General features: G+C 37.6%; 1 protein-coding gene across 1 annotated transcript in view; it reads right to left on the bottom strand.

The window, feature by feature from the left end:
* TNRC6B (trinucleotide repeat containing adaptor 6B) overlaps window positions 1–23728 on the bottom strand; it is a 97039-nt gene that overhangs the window by 46716 nt on the left and 26595 nt on the right. The window contains exon 2 of the mRNA XM_086479834.1: window positions 2920–3007. Coding sequence (XP_086335960.1) covers window positions 2920–3007 — 88 coding nt within the window. The remainder of the gene's footprint in view (window positions 1–2919; window positions 3008–23728) is intronic.

Below are 23728 nucleotides of genomic sequence, written 5' to 3'. Positions count from 1 at the left end.
TAGTCCATAATTCTGGAAAGCACACAGTGACAGTATAGAATAATGAAAGAACAAGTAAAAAGCAGTTTATTGTTTAAACCAACCAAACCAGAACTCCTTTGTATGGTAAAGAATAAAAGACAAACTGCACCGAATTGCTATGGTATCACTTACTTCGCAAAGATGAACAATATGCAAAGCGGAACATTCACTGTAATATAGAATCTCAAGCATCATAAGTTCACAGAAGTTAATCCAAAAGTCTCCAAGACACTAACAAGGCACTTGTACCAAAACTGTGTCTGTACCAAGCCAGACATTAATTTTCTCTTCACTTATGAAAAATCCTGTATGCGTCAAATTACGTCTTCTTCTGTAACACAGTTAAAAATTCTGTTAAGCACTTAAATGACTCTGATGCTCCACTACTAAAGGAAAGGAGCGAGGGGAGGCAAAATTATTCATTAATCCAACCTGGTAATGTGGACAGGTTTTACTATGGTCATCAGTAAACATGTTCAGCAAATGAGTAACTTGTCTACTTGGAAGACCCCATTTTAACAAATCTTTAAAGAATTCTACACAGTAACAACATTTTGCCTCATGAAAAAAAAAAATTACTTCTGCCTGTACTGCATCTCTCTCCTAGTCAAAACAATCTGGTTTTGTGATTGTTTTTTCTTGGTCTAGAATACAAAAGCCGAGAAAACGTGACACTGTCTCAGATTTACAGCTGTCATCTCCCTGTAGGCAACCTGTAAGCATTGGCAGGGCAGGAGCAGCTATAGTGAATGGGAAGGTGGAGTCAAACTCAGCCTTCTGACGAGCTACCAAACAGCCCCTGGGACACCAACCACAGGAATTCAGCCTGTGAATTTGCTTGCATAACCTTTGTTAAAGTGATTTTTTTTTTTAAAGTTTCAGAAGATCCAGACAGAAACAATTGCTTCCTGTTATACAAACTGTCTGAAAAAGTTACCCCTAAATCCTTAGTGCTTATCCGGTGAACATCACCTCAGTCACTAGGAATGAACACAGACATTTATGTTCTGTCCATTTGGTTGTCTGCTTTGCTATTCATACGTATCTCCAAGTACTACTGCTAAATTTGGTGTCTAGGAGATTAATTTATACCCTTTCCAAGATTTTGGCAAAATATCATAACATTCAATCATGTGGAATAACTTAGTAGGTGAAGGGACCACACAGGAAAGCTGGCAAATCTCCTTTGTATTCAAAGCACCGATTCCTCAGTAAACACAGCACTGTCATCAAGATGATCGGCGCAACCCTATCAAGTTTCACTGAGTATCAGCATATAATCCTGAAGTCCCTATTTACCAGGGTCTGCTCCTCTCGCTTCCTACATGTACTTTTTGTACTTGAACATTCAGCAGCAGCAGCACTGAGGCAAAAAGACACTGAAGAAATCTTATTTCGTAGCTGCTGATCTTTTGCAGCATTATTACAGATGTATCGACACAACGGCTGGATAAAAACAACAGAAATATACCCGTTTATCCACGCCTAATTTAAACTGATAAGACTCAAATTGGTGAAAATGCCAGACTTAAAATGATCCTGGATAAGCCAAAATTTAGCTGAAAATGTTGTTGGCTGTTCTCAGCAAACACATACAGAATTAACAGAGTAATGTCTGATTTTTCATAGGATCTGTTGTTACTGAAGCAAGTGAAAAACAGACTACTGAAAGTAAAACCCTCTGCTCTCAATTCCACATAATCATTGAGTTTGGAAGGCACAGCCTCTGGAGATCTAGTCCACAGTTTCCAACCCCAGGAGTCTCCCCAAATCAAAGCAAAGTCATCAAAAACAGATTGCACAGGGCCACGTCCTACTCGTTTTTGAGCATTTCCAAAGATGCAAGCACCAGAACCTCTCTGGGAAACCTGTTTCAGTGGTTGCCCAGTCACACGCAGATGTGCAAAAAGAGTCTTTTTATGATTAAGTGGAATTCCCTATATTTCAATTTGTGCATTTTGCCTTTTGCCTTGACATTGGGCATCACTGAGAAGAGCCTGCCTCCATCTTCTTTACTAACTCCCACAAGGTATTTAAATACATTGATTGATAAGAACCCCCAAGACTTCCCTTCTCCAGGCTCAACAGTCCTAGCTCTCTCAGCCTCTCCTCATCTGTCAGATACTCCAGTCCCTTAATCATCTTTGGGGCCTTTTACTGGACCTGCTCCAGGGTGGTTACATCTGTCTTGTACTGGGAAGCCCAGAAATAGACAGAAAGGATTTTACCATTAAAAAGCACGGATAAAGCTGCAAGAGACTCAAGTTTGTATGTCAAGTTAACTTCTAGAATAATCTACTAGATTTTCAGCAAAATAGAGTTTCTAATAGACCAAGCTTTCAAACCCATTTTCTGAGCAAAACCAATTTTCAGTGATCAGTTCTGCACGGCTCGGACTCAAACTGATACACTTCAGCAAAAGTGCTATTAGCTACAGAAACTGTAAAATCTACATGACACTCAGCAAAACCTAAAGTGAACCTTCAGTAGTAAATATTTCATATAAATTTCCTTCCATAACGACTTACTGAAAAACAACAAAAAAAAGTATCATCTTGCTCTAGAAAACATTTAGTCAATTTTACTGCAAGAATTGCAAAAGCCCGGCCGCACTTCTGTCCCCAAACACCTCAAAACAGCAGGAGTTGCATAGATCAAGAGAGCTTATATTCAATGCTTCATATCAAAAAAACATCTTTTACTTCACATGACACACTAAGGAGAAGACCTATGTTAAACACTTAAGTTCCAGAAATATGATGCAAAAAATAGTCTTTAATGAAGCATCACTCTAAATAATCAAGTTTTTAAGCTCAAATACAAATAATTTAACATCTTACTACCCCCAATACTATTTATGTTCCAGCTGGATAAAAGAATTCAAATATCAAAACCTACCTTCTGAGCAGATTCCTTCTTTTTCTTATCCTCTTTCTTCCTTTTCTTGTCTTCCATTAACTGTTCTTCCCTTTCTTGCTCCTTCTCTCTGCCAAAACATGAAAAACAATGGTATGAGCACAATCAAGTTGTGTAAGAGCCACACATACTATATCCCCTTTCCCCCCCAAGAAAGGAAGTCAAGATCCTAGATTCCTCTTATCATCATAATTCATTTGCATTGGAGGGTTTCAGTCTAACTGAGATAAGAAAAGCACCTTCTAGCTCAGTGTGGCCACAACCACGCCACTTGCTGCATAAAGGAAAATTCCTTTATTCATATCAGGCCTCTTATGGCAGTACCCTCTATAAATTAACTACATGCCTGATATTAGAAAACATCTTCAAGACATTTTTGGCCAAAGTACCCTTTTAATTGGGTTGTGCTATTATTTAATGAAAAGTCTCATGAATCTTTTCATACAGCAAAAAAGGGAAGTTGAAATTTAATATAAGATGGTTTGGTCTGATATGACATTTATCTTCACAAGGGGAAGAGATTATTCTATTGCCTGTAGCTATGTCACTTGTAAAAGACTAAGAGTGTCATATCAAATCAAAACCATCATTTATTAAACAAATCACTAATTTAATTTCTAGCCTATTGTACCCACCCACAGAATTTTTGTGATGAAACTTGTAATATAAATTACTTTCCAGGGAATCTATTTTTTCCGCAAGAATATTCTTTTTTGAAAGAAGAAAGATATGTGCAGCTGCTATTGTTGTCAAGCTATCATCTTGTTGCTATGTTTCGTATCAAATATGAAAGTACCAGAAAATGGTTAATTTACTGCATACATGCTATTGGCTGATCTGTTTCTATGGTGAATCACATTTTCATTAACCAATTCTCTTCACCTCCTTAAAAGTAAATTTAAGGCCAAGTTTTCAGCTTACTTGGAGTAATTTTTTTTTTATAGGGAAAGATTAAGACAAACACAATTAACGCAAAAAGTCGATCTGACAGGTGAGGGTTAGGGTCAGAGATGTGTAATTTACAATTGAGCAACAATTGACAAGTGTAACCCCTGATCTTTCAGAAAAAGATTTTAGAAAACACAGAACAGCTTTATAAACAAAACTGGAGTTTATAACAGTACTGAACTATTCCCTATATATGTGCACAAATCAAAGCTCCTTAAGCTCCTTTTTGACCACAGTTTAAAAAGCTTAGAGTTGAGTTGGCTTTGCTGTCACATCATTCAGACTTTCCTTTCATTGCATTTATATGGTATAGGTAATATTTTTGTTTGCCTTTTCACTAGATACTGCTAAGCCAGCATACAAAGAGACATTTACACAACTAATCAACAGTTGAGATGTTATGTGTTAACAGCTTCCTGATTGAGGACTTCAAAGAAAGCTCTTAAAGAGAAACTGTTCTATGGACAGTAATAAAATATCTTCCTGGTTTCTTAAAATTAGGCTCTCCATGGATGGAGAAAATGGATATGGGCAAGATGAGGCCTCAGTAACAACATTCTGAGGTTATTAGCAAATGCAATTCATACATAATGGCAAGTTCAGTCTGCATTTAACGAAGTTTGAGGCAAGCATTCCACATCACATAGCACAGCGTTTTATGCACTCTGTCTGGTACTGCCTAAGCCATATCAGTTCTTGCACTCTTCTGTTCTCTGTAAAACGTTAAAGCACACTTCACAGGCCTAAACTGTCAAGGAAAAGCCCCTACTGAACAGCACAAGATGTGAAGCTTTGGGAAGGTCAGTATACTTTGCATTTTCTGTCATGGCACCAAGATGAAATTTTCATTTTCTTTGAGCCACAGATTGTAACCAATATGAAAGAGTTCTCCAGTGACACCTTCATCTTTCAAAGTTACTATAACCTCACATTATGTTTACTACTTTTGTACTGTCAAGCAACGAGCGCCTCTTGGGTTGTAGTGCCAGTTACAAGTATACTACTTCCAAAAAACTTTCTTGCAGCTGTCAAAAGTTTAAGACCTGTCTTAAAAGAGCTGCTGGAAATGGGTAGGATCAAAATACAAAATGACTTCCAGTAACTGCCTGGCACATGGACAGCCTTCTACTTAAAAACACCCTCCTTAGTTTAGAGAGTAGAAGAGCAGGGAATAGAAAAGAATGAGAAAAAGGTCATACTGACAATGAAAGCTGAAGCTATGGCTTACAACAACATGTAGCAATAATAATAAAAGGAACCAATGATAGAAGATCCATAGCCTGAAAGTAAACACCTAGTCATAGTCATCTGTCTTTGTAGTAAGCTCAGGGCAGGGAGATTGCTACTGCTGCTGCCCTGTTTTCAGAACTATATGGACAAACATCTGCAGTACTAAGGTTGCAGAGAAGCCCTTTGTTTTGCAAGGCAACCTCCCCTTCTTCTGCTCTTTTAGTAGAAATGTGCATTTAATATTTCATTGGGCACATCATCAACAACTACAATATAGCAATAATCAATACTCAGTAATGTAGGCTTTGATTCACGTAAGCACGCACCAAAGTTCTACTGAGGCAGAAGGGATCTATATAAACACTTGGGCTCCATCACATGTACAAGACCACCGAGTTCCGGACAGAGTGTAACTAATACCTCACAACACATAGAAGTATGAAGTTATACTCTCCAAGTGACAGAGCAAGAATTGATGCTATGGACATGCTAACAATGTACCACTACATTGAAAGTTCACTGAATTAGGCGGGGGGAATAGCTTATTGCTGTTTTGGGCATCACACTTGCCATCTTCGCACTTTCACTCTTCGATGCTTTTCGCTAGTATCTACAATGGTCTCCGTTTTCAGTTGTACACAAGAAGCTTGTTAAACACAAGCTTAACTTGCAGTGTTAAGTGTTCTGATAAATTTAACATAAACAAAGCTTTCAAGTACCTCACTGATTCATTCAGAAGACAACACTATTAACCTTCTCTCATTAGCTAAAGGATAATTCTTCCTGGACTGGTCAAGGAAACCCAGCGGTCCATTGTGTACATTCCAGCAACCAGCTGCTTACATTGACAAGATCAACATGGGGAGAAACAAGTGAATTTAGAGTAATACAATGGGGTGTGGTTCCGGTTTTTGTTCCCAGCACACAGTAATGGGAACACAGACACACCACAACCCTGAGGAGGAAGTTTCTTAAGTAGCAGTCAGCAAACAGCTTTTTACTCTAGCTTTCTTCAAGAAACCATGTGTCGATCTCAAAAATATGACCTAATTGCACTTTACTATTTCCCACAAAATCTTAGAATCAACATTATTGAAAAGTATTTTAAAAGTATATTCCAGACTTGATTTCTGAATATTTAAAGTAAGGCATATAAACAGCTTACAAATGAAAAGAAACTATAAGATGCAATACAAAATTTTATTTATAAAAAAATCCAAACCAAACCAATACCTACGATGCAGTACACTCAACATGTTATGTAAGTTCTTGTAACAACCTCTTCTGGCTAAGAGAAAGGCAATCATTTCAGAGAAACAAAGGGTTTTCAGCTTGTTAACTAGAGAAGTAACAGAAAATACTTGTGAAGTCCAAGCTATTAAACAGATAAGCCATGTCAGGAAAAAAAAAAAAAAAAAGGAAAAAAATAGGTATTCAAGAAGCTTGCCCTCCCCCAAAACAATTTACCATTTTTGGAAAATGTTAGTTTCCTGCAAAATACTAATACTCATTTTTCCAGAAAACTCTATTTTAAGAAGACTTATTCCTTCAACATATGGGCTTGAGGCACAGGTAGAGGACACAGGTTGCCTTCAAAGTTCTTGCTATCACAAACTGAACTGTGAGATGAGATGACGTACTATGTATTACATACTATCTGCTGGCAACACGCTGATAGGTAGAGATAAAGCGTCACACAGTTTTAGCCTACACAAAAGCCTCACAACCCTATAAAGTGACCCTCAAACTAAACTTGCACAACAAATCTAAGTAAAATATAAGAAATTAAAATACCTAGAAACTCAGGAGTTGCACTTTAGTGTATGCAACTCCTAGTTCCTTCCACAGGGCTACAGGACAACAGTGTAATAGCCAGTGGAAGTTCCTCATATGTAAAGATGCAGGCTAGGTATCAGTACTGCGAGTCACCTTCCCTCCTCCTGACCCCAAGCTTTACTTTCTCTCAGTACAGTTAACTTGGTTTACCTACAACACACACAGGAGCAACAGTAAACTTCTATAGGTGCATCCTGTTCTCTGCACTGTAAAAAGCATAGGATGACTTACAAATCTGCTTCCAAATTGTGAGCCAACTTCTGTATCTTCTTCCAGAACACAGGGGATTCCCAAACTACACTTGTAGGATCAGCAGCACTTCAACAGAATAAACTTTTATCTATATAGCTACAAGGTCACATTAACAACTGTTAAATTTTCGCTAAAGGCTTTAGCCACAACTAGCCAGAGCTAAAGGCCCCATCACCTCATGTGAGATAATGATTTGCATGCATAGACCAGTCTCACTTAGAGGCAACACCTGAGCTATTAACTAACTCCTTCTTACAGACAGGCCTCTAGTGATCCAAAATATCAGACCACCAATGTATTTCTAATCATTTAGAAATAGAGGAAGAAACTCAAAACTTGAGGGAAACCAGAAATTTAATTTACAGTATGGTAAAGTAAAAACTTCAGTCAAGATTTGAAGCAAGAAGAATTTCCAGAAAACTAACTAGAAGCATCTAGCTTCCCAGCATTTCTGAACGTTTCCTCAGTATTTTGATAAATCATACAGCCGGGATACCAGCAGCATTAGGCATCACACAGTGGTGTCTCAGGTGCACTGCAAAACACCCTTGTAACAAGCTCCAGGCCAGGTACTCTTCCAAGGCAAAAGCTCCTCTCCATCCATACAGAGACGAAATCTCCCAGAGAAAAGTAAGCTGTCTTCAACAGTGCTATTTCATGAATAGCTTGCTGCTGCCACTGGAGAAACATGTTTCATTTTCTTCCACTTCTCTTCATCAAGCTCTGTCCCTGACCTTCCCTTGCTTGAGCCTTCTCTGAAACTCAGCTGATTGTATAGCAAAGCAAATTCAACTCACAAAAACTCACCTGGACCATTCCCTGTTTTGTAAACAGAATTAGCTTAGGTATTATCAGATGAACACCAGAAGTAGGACGCACAAGCAGCAAGGAATCGTCTCCTTTCAAAGGAATATATTAAACTGGTTGCAGCTGAATGACACTGCACCTTATTGTATTGCAACACCTCTCCATGCAGCACCCAGTCAAAACTCTGTAAATTGTATCCTACAAAGATCTACTAGTAGAAGTGAGTGTATTTTCTTCTGAAACACACTCTACATTGTTTATTATATTAAGCAGAACATTTTCTCTGGGCTGTATTTAGTCCTTTATCGCACATTCAGAATCTGTGATCCGAGTATTGTCACCTGCATCTGTGCAATTCTCCTAACTGTAACAGGGGCTTTATTAGTATAGTTCTCTAGCACGAGAGTATTTATACAGAAATGCATTAGAAAGCATAAGCTGATTAGAACCAAGGGTCATGGGCAATGAAGAAAATGCATACTACAAACTCCCTAATGGTTCTTGCACCTTGAGGTGCAAACCCTTCTTGCTGCAACAAAGAATACCGGCAGTTTGCTGCTTGAAATGCTCAAGGCGGATGAAAGCTTTCAAATTGTATCAGGAAGCTGGATGTCAGACATTAAAAATGAAGTAAAATTAAATGCACTGCTACTGGAGTATAGAAATCTTTATACAGTTCTACTTTCATCCTACATACCCCATGTAACAGACATGCTCCATTATTTCAACAGCATGAGAAGAGTATGGCATATCCAAACACGCAAGTGTGCTCCAGCACATTTAAACAGAACAAACAGAAGCAAGACATCACACAGCATGGGATGAATCCCAGGGCTGACAGACCCTAATTCCTAAAGGTAGAATTAATTCCACTAGACTAAGCCATGTAAAGAGTTATGATCTTGCTGATCAAAAGGTTCAAAACAGGATTAATTAAACGTGTTAAAATGCACAACATCACAGCCACATTTCTTGTTAAGCAATGCCTGCATGCATACACTAGACAGACATAAGCCATACAAAAGCTGGTTGAATAGGAGACAGCCATTTAGAAAGTCAGTCTTTAGGCTGACCTGACAAAAAAATGGAATACAAAATTATTTGAGGCCAAATGAGTTCTGATGTTTATAAAGAAAAAAAATTGTTTCTTCAGAATAGGACACCTGAAGATCCAGAGTACAAAAATTTCAAAGTGGAGAAAAAAAAAGTTACTTGTTCGCTTGAAATAAAAGTTTACAGCATCACTTAACAACTGCAATATCAAAGCAAGGGACACACTATGCAGTTTAAAATCAACCAGTTAGTAAAAGGACTGTTGTCCCACACTTTTTGAATAAAAGTGAAAATAAGATATCAGAACTCAGACCTTCAGTAGAGTGAAATTAAAACTTCCGTATTTGTAACATATACATACATAGTATTACACATGTACTACAATAACAAGTGCCTCAATACCCTGCCTCCAGGACAAGCTGTGGGTTTTCTACACATACAATATACAGTTTGCCATGTATTAAATAAAAAAACTTTAGAAAGTGTGGGTTTAGAAGTGCTCTGTAAAGAAGTGTTTTCAAAAGGCAAAAGATTATTGCTCGTCAAGGAGTTAGAGTAAGCCGCTTTTTTCTTCTTTTTGGCTGAAAACCAAAACGTCACAGCAAAAAGTTTGCGTACTTTAAATAGCATATCTGGAACAACTGATATGCCTTTATCGCAGCAAAACATCAGTAATTTGAAGCTGCTGTAGAAAATAACCAACTTTAAAACACTGGTGTAATGACTTTGCTAAAAGTATGCTTTTCTAAAGACTCCTTATGGACTGCTATTAGACTTGTTAATAGAGTAAGATTAATTCTTTGTGAAGTATTCTGTTTATATATGCACAACGATTTATATAATAGAAAGAAAACAACTCCGATCATAAATGGCTGTTTACTTTAAAGAACTGGACAGTAGACGCCCTACAATACACAAATGGTCATAAATAAGGAGGTTAGTTCTCAACACTTCAGTGACTGGTTTGCAGGGGGAGGGGGTCAATTTCAGTTTTAAGAGTCTCTTGTTAAGAAGAAAACTTTGGATCGTGTGAAAAAAAAAGAACAGAAATGTTTCTAGTATTCTGTACTTCTTGCTTGCATTCCTTTCACAAGGAATTCCTTTCACAAGCTGGAATTACTCTTTCCAGCTGTCTCACGTACATTAAAAAAATGACTTCCAGGTACAATCTAGTTTCCCAAATGTTAGCCACAGCTGATAAAAACGAAAGTCTTCACGAAACAGAGAGCTACAGCCAAAGTTCTAGAACTTAAGAACTGAGCAAGTTTCCACCCCTGCTTCAGTCTTCAAATGCTTCAGAGCTCTTCCAGATCAGTAATAATTATTTCATAGCATGAGCACTCATGCGTACAAAGACACAGATAAAGTGTGTTTAGAGAATTGTGAAATGTGGTAAAAATAGCCCAGGGATGGCAAAAAATTCCATTAGAAATCTGCCCATAATTAAGATGTCCAGTAATTTATCATACCAGAACATTCATTCAGCAAGACACAGTTCTATTCAGGACTTCAAGGTTGCACGTGATTTTCAGATAACCTTATTTTCCTCCAAAAACTATTCACACGTGTAGAAAGCTCCATTATCTACAACTGTTTACTAAGAAAAATATCTTTTATGATTCTGAAAGCCATGAAAAACACAGAGAAATGAACAAACAATATGGAACAGTAAATGGATAACAGCCACCACAATAAAATCTCAATAAAGAGCCTGCCTCTGCTACAGGCTTAGAGAGAAACATGTCGGTTTTTTGACAAGAGAAGAGCTGGCAATCCTCAAGTAGCAACTGAGATCTTTGCTTCACTACAAATGATCTGTCCTGGTAATATGTACTCTTTCAAACCCCAGTTCTCACTAAAGCCATAATTTCAGCAGATAAGATGACAGAATACCTGGCAAAATATTTCTCTGTATCTTCCGTTAAGTGAAGTACTTCAGTTCTGGAATTATGGGTGGGTGGAGGTGTGTGGGAGGGATGTGAAAGCTCTGGACAGATGACCACTCTGAGGGAGCTGCTGCTGCACTTTCCTTTGCATGCGAGACACTTCTTTCCACTACACCATGCAAAAAGAACATTTCACCTACCTCACTATGCATACAGAAATACTTCAAGAGTCCTACTTTGTCATACAACATGGGGTTTGAAATGATCACTGGTTATCTGGGAAAAGTGCCAGATGTCAGTTAAAGGATTGCTTATTAGTCTGAAAGTGTAGTATACACAAGTATTTACCAGTATTGCTTTGTATTAAAAGATTCCGAGATGTAAACTCTACCAGTTTTATAATCTTAAATAGTTTTGCACGTCACCAGAAAAAAAAAAATCTTTTAATTTGAAAACTAACAGAAAAAAAGTTACACAGAACCTTGTCCCTAAACAGTCCTTTCCATTATTTTTTTTTTTAAATTATTTTTTCTTTTTATTTTTTTAAACCAATTCATCTTTTGGAATTAAGTGACACTTTCTGCGCTAGATACACAATACCCTTATTGGTCTCACCATCAGAATCACAAATAATTCTGATCGAAGGGATCTCTGGAAGTCACCCGGAGTCCGGTCTAACCTCACACTCAAAGTGGAGCCATCACCAAGCAGGTCGCTCAGGACCTAGTCACATGCCGAGTATCTCCAAGGACAGAGAACTACCACCCCTGTGGAGAGCTTATTCAATTCTTTTACTACACCCATTGAGTTTGCCTCCTCCAACATCTAACCACAATTTCTTTTCTGCAACTTGTGTTCACTCGCTTGTTTTACCACTGTGCACCACCCTCCAAAGAAGAGTCTGGCTCTCTATACCCTGTCATTAGGCAGCTGAAGACAGCAGTAACATCACCCCCTTACCCTTCTATTTCTAAGGCTGAACAAATCCAGTTCTCTCAGCCTCTCTTTGTGCAAGATCCGCTCCAGAATACTAGTCATCTTAGTGGCCATTTAATATGTCAGTGTCTTTCCTGGATGAGAGCCAGAACTGCACACAGTATGTCAAAGGTGGATTTTTAAGTGTTGAATACAGAAGAATCACTACACCCACTAGCTATGGCCTTGCTAATACAGTCCAGCATGTGGCTGGTTTCTTGATAGCAAGGGACACCCTGCTGACTCACATTCTACTTACTTTTTTTTTTTTATCAGGACTTTCAGGTGTTTTTTTCTGCAGAGCTACTTTCTAGTCAGTGAATGCCTTCTTTTGCCCCAGGTGTAGTATTTTCCACTTACATTTCTTGAATTTCAAGAGGCTTCTGTCAGAGCATTTTCTCCAGTCTACTGAGTTCCCCCTGAACAGCAATCTTACCCTCCAGAGGCGTCAACCACTCAGCCACGTTTAGGATCATCTGCAAGCAAGCTGAGGGTACATTCCAGCCCACTGACCAGGTCATTAATACAGATCTATCAGCCCCAGCGCTGACCCCCATGGGGCACCATACTGCCCAGCTGCCAGTGGACTTTGCATCACTGACCATAACCAACTTTGTCTCACTGACTGGCAATCCAGTCCCGGAATCCTTTGTCAAAAAAAATGTATTCCCTCACAGTAGAATGAACAAGTATTTCTGTGCCTAGTGGTCCAGTGAGCAGCAAACTAATTACAGCTATGTCCTCTGCAGAAGAACTGCAGTAGAAACCCCTCAATGAGCTACACTCCACTTCAGGTGTCTGTACCAGTGCACCACTGCATTTTGCAGCCCAGATCGAATCCACAAGTCAAGCTCAAAGCTCTACTGGCAGCTTTACCAGTGCCTCACTGGGGCTTTGAACTGGTTACAAATTGTGATACAAGTGAAACTGATGATTATTACTGCCACCTTAATAATGCATTCTTGTAGGTATGTATGAGAAGTGCTATAAAAACCCAACTACTTACTGTCAATTTTGTGACTGCAGTTAAACAGCAAACGCTAAGTCCTGACTACGACGTAAACTTAAACAAAAGCAGCTCTGTACCTTCTTAGATTACAAACTTCTGTCAAATGCCAAGAATAGAATTATTTTTTAACACTAAAAAAAAGTTCCAAGAAACTAATCTATTTGCTATGGTAACTATGCCACAGTACGCACAACAATTATGACATTTGTTTTAATGTCAGAATGTGACATTTCAGGAAGAATACTGAAAAAAATATTATATAGTTTAATTAAACGGAACACTTCCTGCCAGAGCATCATTTGTGGCACCAGCACAGGCCATGCAGACATTAAGAAACTCGATCATACAGAATCTTTGACAACAGAGTAGTTCCATTTAAAACAAACTAACATTTCTTGGATTATGACTGACATTTTTATATTGATGTTTCTCAGTCATAAAAAAAAAATAGACCTAAAAGCCCAGCCTGGTAAACTGTCTAGAGTGAGGGGGGACAATTCCAGGGGAAGGTGGAAATAAAGGAAGCATTAGATAATACAACATTATGATGTTACTACTGTAGTTTAACACACTTTAAAATATTGAAAGTTTTCTTAGCCTTCATGGTATGGCACTTCAGGAGGGATCAAAAAAAAATTGAAATATATGTATGAGTGAAGCAGTTTCTATTTAGTGGCTGGTAAATTACTGAAAAAATAAATCGAAACCCAAATCCAGATAGAAACATGCTGCTTAAAAGCAGCTTCTACTGAACGATGAGGTGCTTGGAATTCTACCTGCCTGGGATATTATAAGGATACTCTAACAGCATCAGAATGGTATAATTTATACTTCATTTTATAAGCAATCTGATTGTTTACTTTTATTCAGTTTCCAAAGAAACACTCCAAATTCACTTGCTATAAAAAGCAAACGACTCTATGCAAGTTAATTAATAGCCTGACAAGCACATTACATACCTCCAGATCTGTATAATATTGTAAAATTTTCCATATACAATGCTTCAGGGCACTGTAGTAATGAAAACAACATTTATCAAACTGCAAGTCATTATTTTAATTATACTAAATCAAAATACTAAAGCAAGAATGTATTTAATTTTATCAGTGTGAAGTTAAGAACAAGGTTTTCTACATAAAGTTATTATTCATCTGTTGTAGGCCAAGCTGGAAGAACCAGCAAGTTAAGGTTGCTTGAACTTCTAATACATTTAAAAAAAACAACTCTTACAGCTTGCTTAGATTTTCTTGGCAAAGGTATTTAAGGTTTGTATTTTCTACTCCAGTTATTATTGCCCAAGGCAATATTTATTTTTAACAGGTAAGAAAATTCATTCAGCTACTTCCTGCAAATATTCAGTTACAAAGTTTCAGGGCTGTCATGATCCGTATCAGGAAGTCTAAATTAAACGGGTGAAGGAAAAGTAAATAACATTTTCGCCAGTCTGGGAAACGCTGTATAAATCTTGCCAAATTACTATCTCTTCAAACAAATCTATCTGCGTGTATGTTCAGAACATTCATCTGGAGTTGGGCAGTTAAATTCTTGATATTCCATTACTACTAAGCATGCTCCATAAATTAAGGCTTATAACCAGGGTTATATGAAGAATTTTTTCCCCCATGATTGCTTTCTTGAAGACTACAAACCATCGTTTATCCTCAGCAGAGGCTGTACAAACAGACTGCAACAAAGCAGAACAAAGATCCAGGTGCTTTCAATTTGAATCCACCATAATGCATATGCACAAACCAGCACCTGCATTCAACTTTGCCTCACACTTCACTGGGCAAGTTGGTTCTTTAAGTACTTTAAGTTCTAAAGCACTTTAAGTAACAGTTTTGAAGCCCCTTGTTTTAAACCATATTTATGCGTTTTGTGCAATGAGTAAAATGCAGATGTAGCACCCTGTATGAAAAAACCTGAAACCCTGTACTTGCATACACGAACCATGGCAAATAACTTCATTTAGTGCTACCCTGCCTTATACAATTAGACAAATGGTTAGCTGGAGAAGTCTTAAGCAAATGTACACTTTTCAAAAGTTCATTGGTATCTTAATGACAGTGTATAATCATAACCTTCCTCTGTCCGATGAGGGGAAAAACCGCCCAAGAGATTGATATGTACATTGTTATGTAACAGCCAAATACTAGATGCTGTAAGAGCTGATTATCAATCTTGGCAATCACAAAGCCCAAACACAGAGAGTACTCAGTCTGAAGTAAGAACTTGTTTACCAGCTAAATACCATAGATTAGTGAGTGAGCGAGTTCTTAGAATGCAATAAAGATTATATATACTCCACCATGAAGTTGCAGTTAAGCAGTGTATACTGAGCTTGAATGAGAAAGAGATCTGTAACAGGCAACATTCAGTCTGGTCTATGACTAGGTAACACAGGTTCAAGTTCTCATGCTGACTTGAAAATGCAACTGTTACATCCACTACCTTCTCACATTTAACGATATATTTCCTTAAGAAATACCAGATATATTTAGCAGCTCAGTGAAGTTGTATACTTTTTATTTTGATTTGGAATTGACTTGGGGGAGGGAAAGATGACATTTAATAACACATGCTACACAACACAGAGCCTTCCCAGGATATGTTACGAAACAAGAGACTACATGACCTGCTCAAGGTTACAGAATGACTCCATTGCTCACTCTGAATTAAAAACTGGTATCCTCCTGACTCCTCCTGTATTTTCACTAATAAAATAATACCACTACTGAACACTTGCACAGCTCCTTTCATCACAGGATGTCAAAGGTCTTTATAAATATTAATTAAGCATTGCAACAACACTAAGAAGTATGTAAAACTTACTTCTGCACATGAGTAAACCCAAGCAAAGAATAAATAGCCTATGTTCAAAGTCACAGGACAAGTCAGCAGTACGGAGAATAAATGGCTCTGGCCATTAAGGAGCACTCCATTAGAAACAAGGACATAATTAATACTCCAAATGTGATGTGAACAGCCCTTGATCACCAATACATTACTATAAAGCCTCAGTCATGCCTGATCCTGCAAAGACCGCACTAAATTTCAGGCAGCATTCTTATGAAGACACTAAGTTTGTCTTTGTCCAAACACAGAAAACAGTTTTCATGAGATTTTTAGTACAATTGTTTTTCTTGTCCGGTAACTTTCCTTAGAGCAGACAGGTATGAGCATGACATTCTTTGGTACTTTACAAACTTAACAGGTAATATCAAGCTGAGACAGAATTCAAATATGGATTCAGGCCCCACAAATTAAAGTAAGGTACTTCTTAACATTCAATCATGTACTCCAGTAATTAAGGAAACAAAACACCAATTTCTTTCAAGAACTCAATACTCATTCTCAAAAGAAATAACCTTTATTAGTCCAAAATGAATGTTTTCAGCAAACTATATTGTAGTCATCACTTAATCAAGTATATCAGTGATCTTACAACTTAATGTAACACATCCACACTTGACCTGCTGCAAACATTACTCCTTTACAATTATTTACCCTTTCCAATGACCATAACTATCATGAGACACCACCGATCTGTAACACTCATAGTTCTAGTGTGAAAGCAAACAATGCTAAAACATACCAAAGTTGATTTTCTATGTGCTGCCACATTTGTAGGCTTTAATGACAGGAGTGAGACTAATTGTCTGAATTTTTTAAAATCCCTGCTAACCTTCCTAAAAATCCCCAAAGGTGACAAGCTCTGAACCGCAGCAAAAAAATCCCTTTTAAATTCAGTTTGAGAATCTGACATTAACATCACTGCAAGAAATATTTTTGCTTGGGAGAAAGACTACTGTTTTCTACATAAGACAAAACAAGCGAAGTTGCACTAAAAACATTTGCAGATTCACTTCACAGTGAACCCTGTGTTAGAAAAGGGGGCTTTGTGGTTACAGTGTCTATAAAGAAATTGAGGGAAAAAATGTGTAATTCATATTTCAGTCCAGCAGCTTTTTGGGGTTTTGTTAGGTTGTTTGGGTTTGCTTTGTTTTGTTTTTTTAAAAACAGCTCAAGCACAAGTTTTACTTCCCGCCAAAATAACAAGATTCAGTGAAGGCTGACAGAGTTGGCCGAATGAAAAACACATTTTCATTTTGTGTTTTAAATTGCAAAGTATGTTTTTCTTTTGACTACAGAATGAATGCCTGGATCTAGGTGGCTGGGTTGTTTTTTTTTTTTAACCTTTCAAAAGGACAGAATCTGGCAGTAGAAACTTAATTCTTTGGGCAACGAAGTGTGTATCATAACTACAATTTTATCTCAAGTTCTCTTGCAGCACAAAACCAGAGAACAGTTCAGTATTATATTTGATATATAATGGCTTTCATCGCATGAAGCAATTCTTCCTGCCTCTTACATGGGACAATCGTTAGTTAACATAGTTTAAGTTATCATTCAAGCATTATGCCTTCAACAGAGAACTGATGAGATCTGACAGCTAGACTTCAATAAATGGTGTTCCACCCCCACCTCCAGTAATTCTTTGGAAATCAACGGCCCAAAAGTTGCTGAGTTTTCCTGGGTTAAACTAGTCACTCAACCGTCCACAAAAAAGTCTGGAAGATCCTAATCCACTCATTGCCACTTAGAAGTATGACCAAGTTCAACATCAAATACTGCTGAGATGTGTCCAAATGTATTTGGAACCAAAGAGGGAGCAACCTTTTAGCCTGCAGCCACAGCAGCTTTATGTGAACACTGGCATTAGCATATGTTCTCCAGACCAACAGACCTACTACGGACATAACCATCAAGCCAGTAATTCTCCACGTCTGGAAAAGGACAGACACGTGATACTTTTGTTACAATACAGTATTTCCAAGTTTATGCTTTGGTTCTAATGATCAGTCAAAACCATTTTTCAGTGCACTTAGTTCGCAGTGAAGTTTTATTACATACAAAAAGCTGCTGACCCCCAGCTTTTATCTAGTATTATGCATAATGGCTTCTCATGCAAAATGTGTAATTGTGTTGCAGCATATTCTCACACCTTTAAGAGACATTCCTAAGTCACGGAGAACCACAGGAATACAAAGAAACGAATGAGAACTATACTGTTACAGATCACAGTTGTACTTAGGGTCATAAAGACTCCACTGCAGATGACAATAAAGTCAAGATTTGGCATGCCAGTACTACAGAGATACAGTATTTACTGTTTCACTCAAACACCCTATTTTATAAGGCTACTATTCAATATCTGTTGCTTACAGGGTAATTACCCATGAGGAAAAATGAAAAATCTGGTGAAACAGCAGTGCTAAATTCTAAGCCAAGTGTTTCACAAAAAAGAAAAGCTTAAATATATTTACACTTTAAGTGTGTAACTAAAACAGACTGTCCTGCCACACATCAACTTTGGCACACATTTCAAGATATACTCTTTGCAATATACAAACTAACATAAACTTCCTCCCTCCCTACTTTTGTATGAAGATTCAAACACTGATAAAAGTTACCTTGCTAAATTCAATCAAATCAGCAGTCTCCTTTAAAGAGCTTTTAGAATCAGATGCACATCAGCATTCATATGACAGAGTGGTATTTGTAAGACATGTACTGACACTGAAGGGAGCAATTTTGTTAACAGACCACGCCCTCTTGTTCTGTGGCGTGCACCTGCTGTTAAGGCAGACAAGCAGGGATCAGGTCTCATTAAAGCCTCAATGAGGATGAGACACTGCAGACCCTGCTCAAGAAGCTAGCTAAATCATAAGTGCATTAAGTCGTCTCCTTGCTGCATTGTTATAGACATTCTGAAGGCCAAACCATGAGACAGTCATAAAATATAAGTGAATAAGTGAGAGGTGTGGGTTTTACTACGGAATTTGATACTCTCTCAATCAATAAAGAAAACTGAACTCTATTCTAGTGCAGTTTGCTCAAAATAAAGGTATATGCTAGACTTGATATCTACTTTTAAAGTAGCAAGACCTCAGGGGCACTGAAAAACGGCTGTGCTTGACTCTCAGGGAACCTTCAAACGTGTTAAGCAGAGATTCTTTGCAGAGCCTGGTATGGAAGTGTTTGTTTGCCAGATGCATGCTTCTCACCCTCCTTACTGCAACCAGCTGGCCATTCTTTTCATTAGTCCTTTTCCATTCAAAAGTGAGATCGATAAATTACTATTCAAAACATCACAACTCAATACTTCCATGTCGTGAATCATGACTAATTAAGATGTAAGCTGAAATTATTCATTGGCACACAGAATGAAAACTAGAGAATTGTGAAGGAATTATGTGCAGGAAACAGGAAAAACTGAAACATCAACACAGTACAAGTGCAAGACGTGACTTGTTCTGAATTACAAGAAACTAACAATCCTTGCTCATGAAGTTACTGAAGCAGCCAAAGAATTCAAAGCCTCTCCAAACTTGTCTCCTCATACCATCACTTGAGTTTTGAAGACATAAAGATGTGATCATTTTGATCTGGCATTCCGAGAAAATGAGTACCTAAGATCTCAAAATGGCAGAAAGAACCAAATACCCTCACCAAGGCATGCGGCATCTACAACCACCACTTGCATTCCTCACATCGCCCAGAACATTATTTTTACCTATCTGCAATTGTGAATTTTTCATTCAAATGGAACGCCGATCACTGTCCTGAGTTAACAGCATCACACTAACGTGCTCTGGAATCCAGTCGTTTGCTATTCGCCCACAATACTGTCAAAAACAGTGGGGGGAAGACACAGGCAACCAACACATAATAGTAAGTAAAAGCTGCATTGCTATACATTTTCCTAAATTTCAAAGACTTAAAATTGCTCCTGTATTTTTGAAAAACAACTGCAGAACATCTGATTTGACATTAGCTGTGTACCCTTCTTTCCTTGTGAAGAACAAATCCTTAAACAATAATTCCAAAGGCCAACATCAAATTTCTAAGCATATTATAGCATCAGTCTATGTTTTATATGACTGAATACATACCAAGGAAAATTCCTTCTGTTTTAGGAATCTCTAGGAAAACATGTACAACATACTTCAGAAAGCTAATAGAAAGCAGTTTCCACATATAGCAAAGAAAAAACCTCACCCCCTTTTTTCATTTCTACAAGCATTATGTATTGGCACATAATGCGCGTACAGAAATGTAAAAGCACCTCACTATTTGAAAGTTTGCAACATCTCAAACCCTTTAATTTGTAATTTCTCCTCATGTTTTTTTTATCACTTGCTTCCATCAACTGATAAGAGAAAAACAAGAATGTCTAAGTAAACATCTCAATACTACTTTTTGTTTGTGGGGTGGGGTTTTTATTGTGGTTTTTTGGGGAGTGCTGTTTGGTTTTTAGTATTTTTAACTATGTTTGGGAAGATAGAGACTGCTGTCAGTTCTCCATAGGACGCATTATCAGGAAGGACATTAAAAGTTCAGTCAAGAGCTTTGTAAGGTCACAGAAAACTGAATCTGCCTAATGACAAACACCTTTTTAAAGGGAGACCACTCTGAGGATAAAATAGGTTAACGTTGAGGTTAATGCTAGAAATACTACTGTTTATTCACCTGTTTTTGCTAAAAGTAAGAACTAAAGCAGGAAGTTACTGGAATTCATGGAACAAAACCATGGAACAGGTAGCAGCCACTGCCTTACAATAAAGTACTGTCACCCTAAATCGCACGCCTTCCTGATTTAAATGGCAAAACACACAAGCCTTTGCTAAATACAGTAATGCATCCTACCTGCAATCCGCGCAGATGACCTGAGACACCCATATAGTGCTAACTTAGAAAATGCAGAAATGTCTCTTCTTCACTCCAAAAGGAATGGATAAGTGTGAAAAACAGCATTCTACAGGCCATACAAACATACCTGTTTAATTGCCTGTTTAAAATTAAGTAGCCACAAGAGTGGCTACCTCACAACGTAGAAACAAAAGAAGCTATACGAAATAGTCCATTAATAGGCAGAAATGATTGTCACCTCTCATGCTCAATCATCTGGTACACTAGTTTTGATTCATCCATTTTTACAGTCCTGATACCATGCACCATTCCTTAGCTGCGTTTTTAAGAAAATTAACTTTATTTCATGCCTTCTGGAAATAAAGCATAGATTAAACCATGTAGTCTAGACATGAAACTCTTACTAATTGCTAAGTAAACAATCATTTCCTTATTTCTTAAACAAAGACATTAGAAAGTTTAAACAAAAAGTGTTCACTGTATCCTCAGGGATTTGTCTAAACTACGGATAGTCTCCCACCAGGGAAAGAATTTCTTTTAGCTATGCTGTTATTTCTGTGGAATTGGTGTCTGCCCAGTCTCAGCAGTCACTCATATGAAAGCTTTTCCTACTTGTATTGAGTGCAGAAGACAAGATTTTTGAAATCTTGATTGAGGGTTAGCATTCCTTGTCTCTTTCCAGGAATAATAATTTACAGCTTAAGTGATGAATTTTACTTTCTACTTACATCATTCACAGATAAGGGTGGCAGATCAATTTCTAACTTCAATCCCATTTAAATATCTCTTGCTTTTTAATACAGTAGCTTAATATAAATTAAAAAATTTTAAAAAATAGTAAATAATCAACCTGAGGACTGGATATATGTCTGTCTTGAGTATGAATGGACACTAGATTTTTCAAGAAGCAAGAAGGAAATATTTTTAAATTAAGTACAGGTTACTATCAAAGAAGACGTTTCACTTGTAAACTAAGTCAGCTCTACAATATCTATATTCCAGAGAGCTTACATTCCTTCACAACATAGAAATGCACATCAGAAAGCTTCTTCAACATACAAAAATTCTAAGATGGCAAGAACTTGCACACCATGTACAACATAGCTACGGTTAATCTTCCAAACATGCATCGTTCTCTTTTTCTGATAATAAAGACTGAGATAAATTGTAAAGCAAGACTTAATCCAGAAAATAATCTAAAATGAGTAAACCACTGAACTGCCACCTAAGAGATTACGAAAGAGCACCACCACGCCACACAGCAAATAAAAATGTTAAGTCACAAGGGAAAAACTGAGGTGGAAATTATAGTGATATAAGTGAAATTTACTGTTTTAAAACGTTTCTAAAGTTCCAAGACTAAGCTGATTTGTCTTGTTAAATTCTCTTGCTGCCTTTAGATAATTTTTGCCTTGTTGCATTATGTAAGAGTGACAGCTTATTTTTAACAAAAACCACACCTTTCTCACATTCAGCAATGACGTCATAAGACAAAAAGAAATGCGTAAAACTTAGACAGACTGTAATTTTCAAGAAGTACAGCCATTTTTACTTCTGAGCAATTAAAAATACACATGCTTTTTCAACGTCAGTCCTAACAGAGACACAGCCACACCAAAACCATTTAAAGCATTCAGGATATAGATTCATATAAGTTCTGCATGTTTCCAGCCACAAAGATAATTTTTATCTCTGATGACAGCAGATCTGAAGACTCCTCCTATCCTTATTTAACAGCTACCTCTTCCTATCCAACACTGATGAATTTCATAAAAGGGTGGAACAGAGCAGTTTCATTTTTTAGGTGCTATGCAAAACCAGCGTATGATACACGACAGAAATGTAAAATATTCACTGTTCCACAAAAAATGCACTTCTAATCTATTCAGTTAAACCTCCTCTCTGTCCTCTTTAAGACAGGCGGCTCTGCATAAAGACAGGTCAATTCTTTGCTGCTATATAAAGTTGAAGGTTAAAATGCATAAGCTGATGTGGGAGACTATTTCCTGCTGAAAGAAAAGCCCTTTAAACACTAGAACCTCAAATCTAATTTGTCAGCTTATTGATGCTTCCATGCATACTGCCAGTGCAAAGCATCCATCTTTCTGTGAACTCACTGTATCGAAAAAATGGTCAACGCTACCTAGCAAAAAGGTTAGCATGACCTCATAGTAAGTGTGACACAGAACTCACTCACATAAGCATTTAAAATTGCAAATTTCAGGTGAAAGACCAGACCTTTAACTTTAATCAAATCCATCTGCTACGCTGGAAGTGCCAGCTGGACTTATGGTAGTCAATAAGTGTCATTTACATGTAGCAGAGTGAAATGGGGAAGTGTACCAAGAGTCATCAATATTTTTCTTAGGCTCTTTCTAAAGAGTATTAACCCCCCCCCCCCCCCCCCACGTTGGGCACCACTGGAAACAACATCCTTAGTTAAAATGGCCTTTAATAAACTTGCTCTTACGTATCATGTTGTTTTAAAGAGAGAAAGGAGAGCTTTATTCTGTCACTGAAGCAACCTCTGCCAACTTAAATTAGGGGGCAACACAGCTCACAACGAAACAAGCTCAGCTGGGTCTCCCACTCACCATAGCAAGAAATCTACTCTGTAACACTTTTTCAGGTGCTGACTGAGTAGCAACTCAACTCCAAACTCGGCCACTCATCACCGTATGGTTACAGTATCTCTGGAAGACCTGCTGGGATGAACTATACAATTTAATGATAGCATATTACCAGCTGTAATAGGTGAATAAAGCAATCAGTGCTGCAACAATATCAATCTCTAAAGTGGCCCAGGCTTGTGCAACAAACCTGACAGACATCCAGTTTAAATGTGTGCTGAAGCCACAACCAAAGGGAATTGGGACTTGTAAACACCCGAACAGCTGAAACTGAAAGGGAAACTCAGAAAGCATTTTCCATCAGTTAGCAGCGTACATAAGAAGTGAGCAAGTAAAAAAGTAGACCACTGTAAATCTTGCTTTAATTATTCCCATTTTTGTTAACTACCAAGAGAAAGTTTTTGATGCAGCCTCAAAGTGCACACCACTCACTAACAATTCTTTCCAAATAG

The sequence above is a fragment of the Leptosomus discolor genome, chromosome 1 (assembly GCF_034619465.1).
Source record: "Leptosomus discolor isolate bLepDis1 chromosome 1, bLepDis1.hap2, whole genome shotgun sequence".
Lineage (NCBI taxonomy): Eukaryota > Metazoa > Chordata > Aves > Leptosomiformes > Leptosomidae > Leptosomus > Leptosomus discolor.
This window is presented reverse-complemented; position numbering and strand designations above follow the sequence as displayed.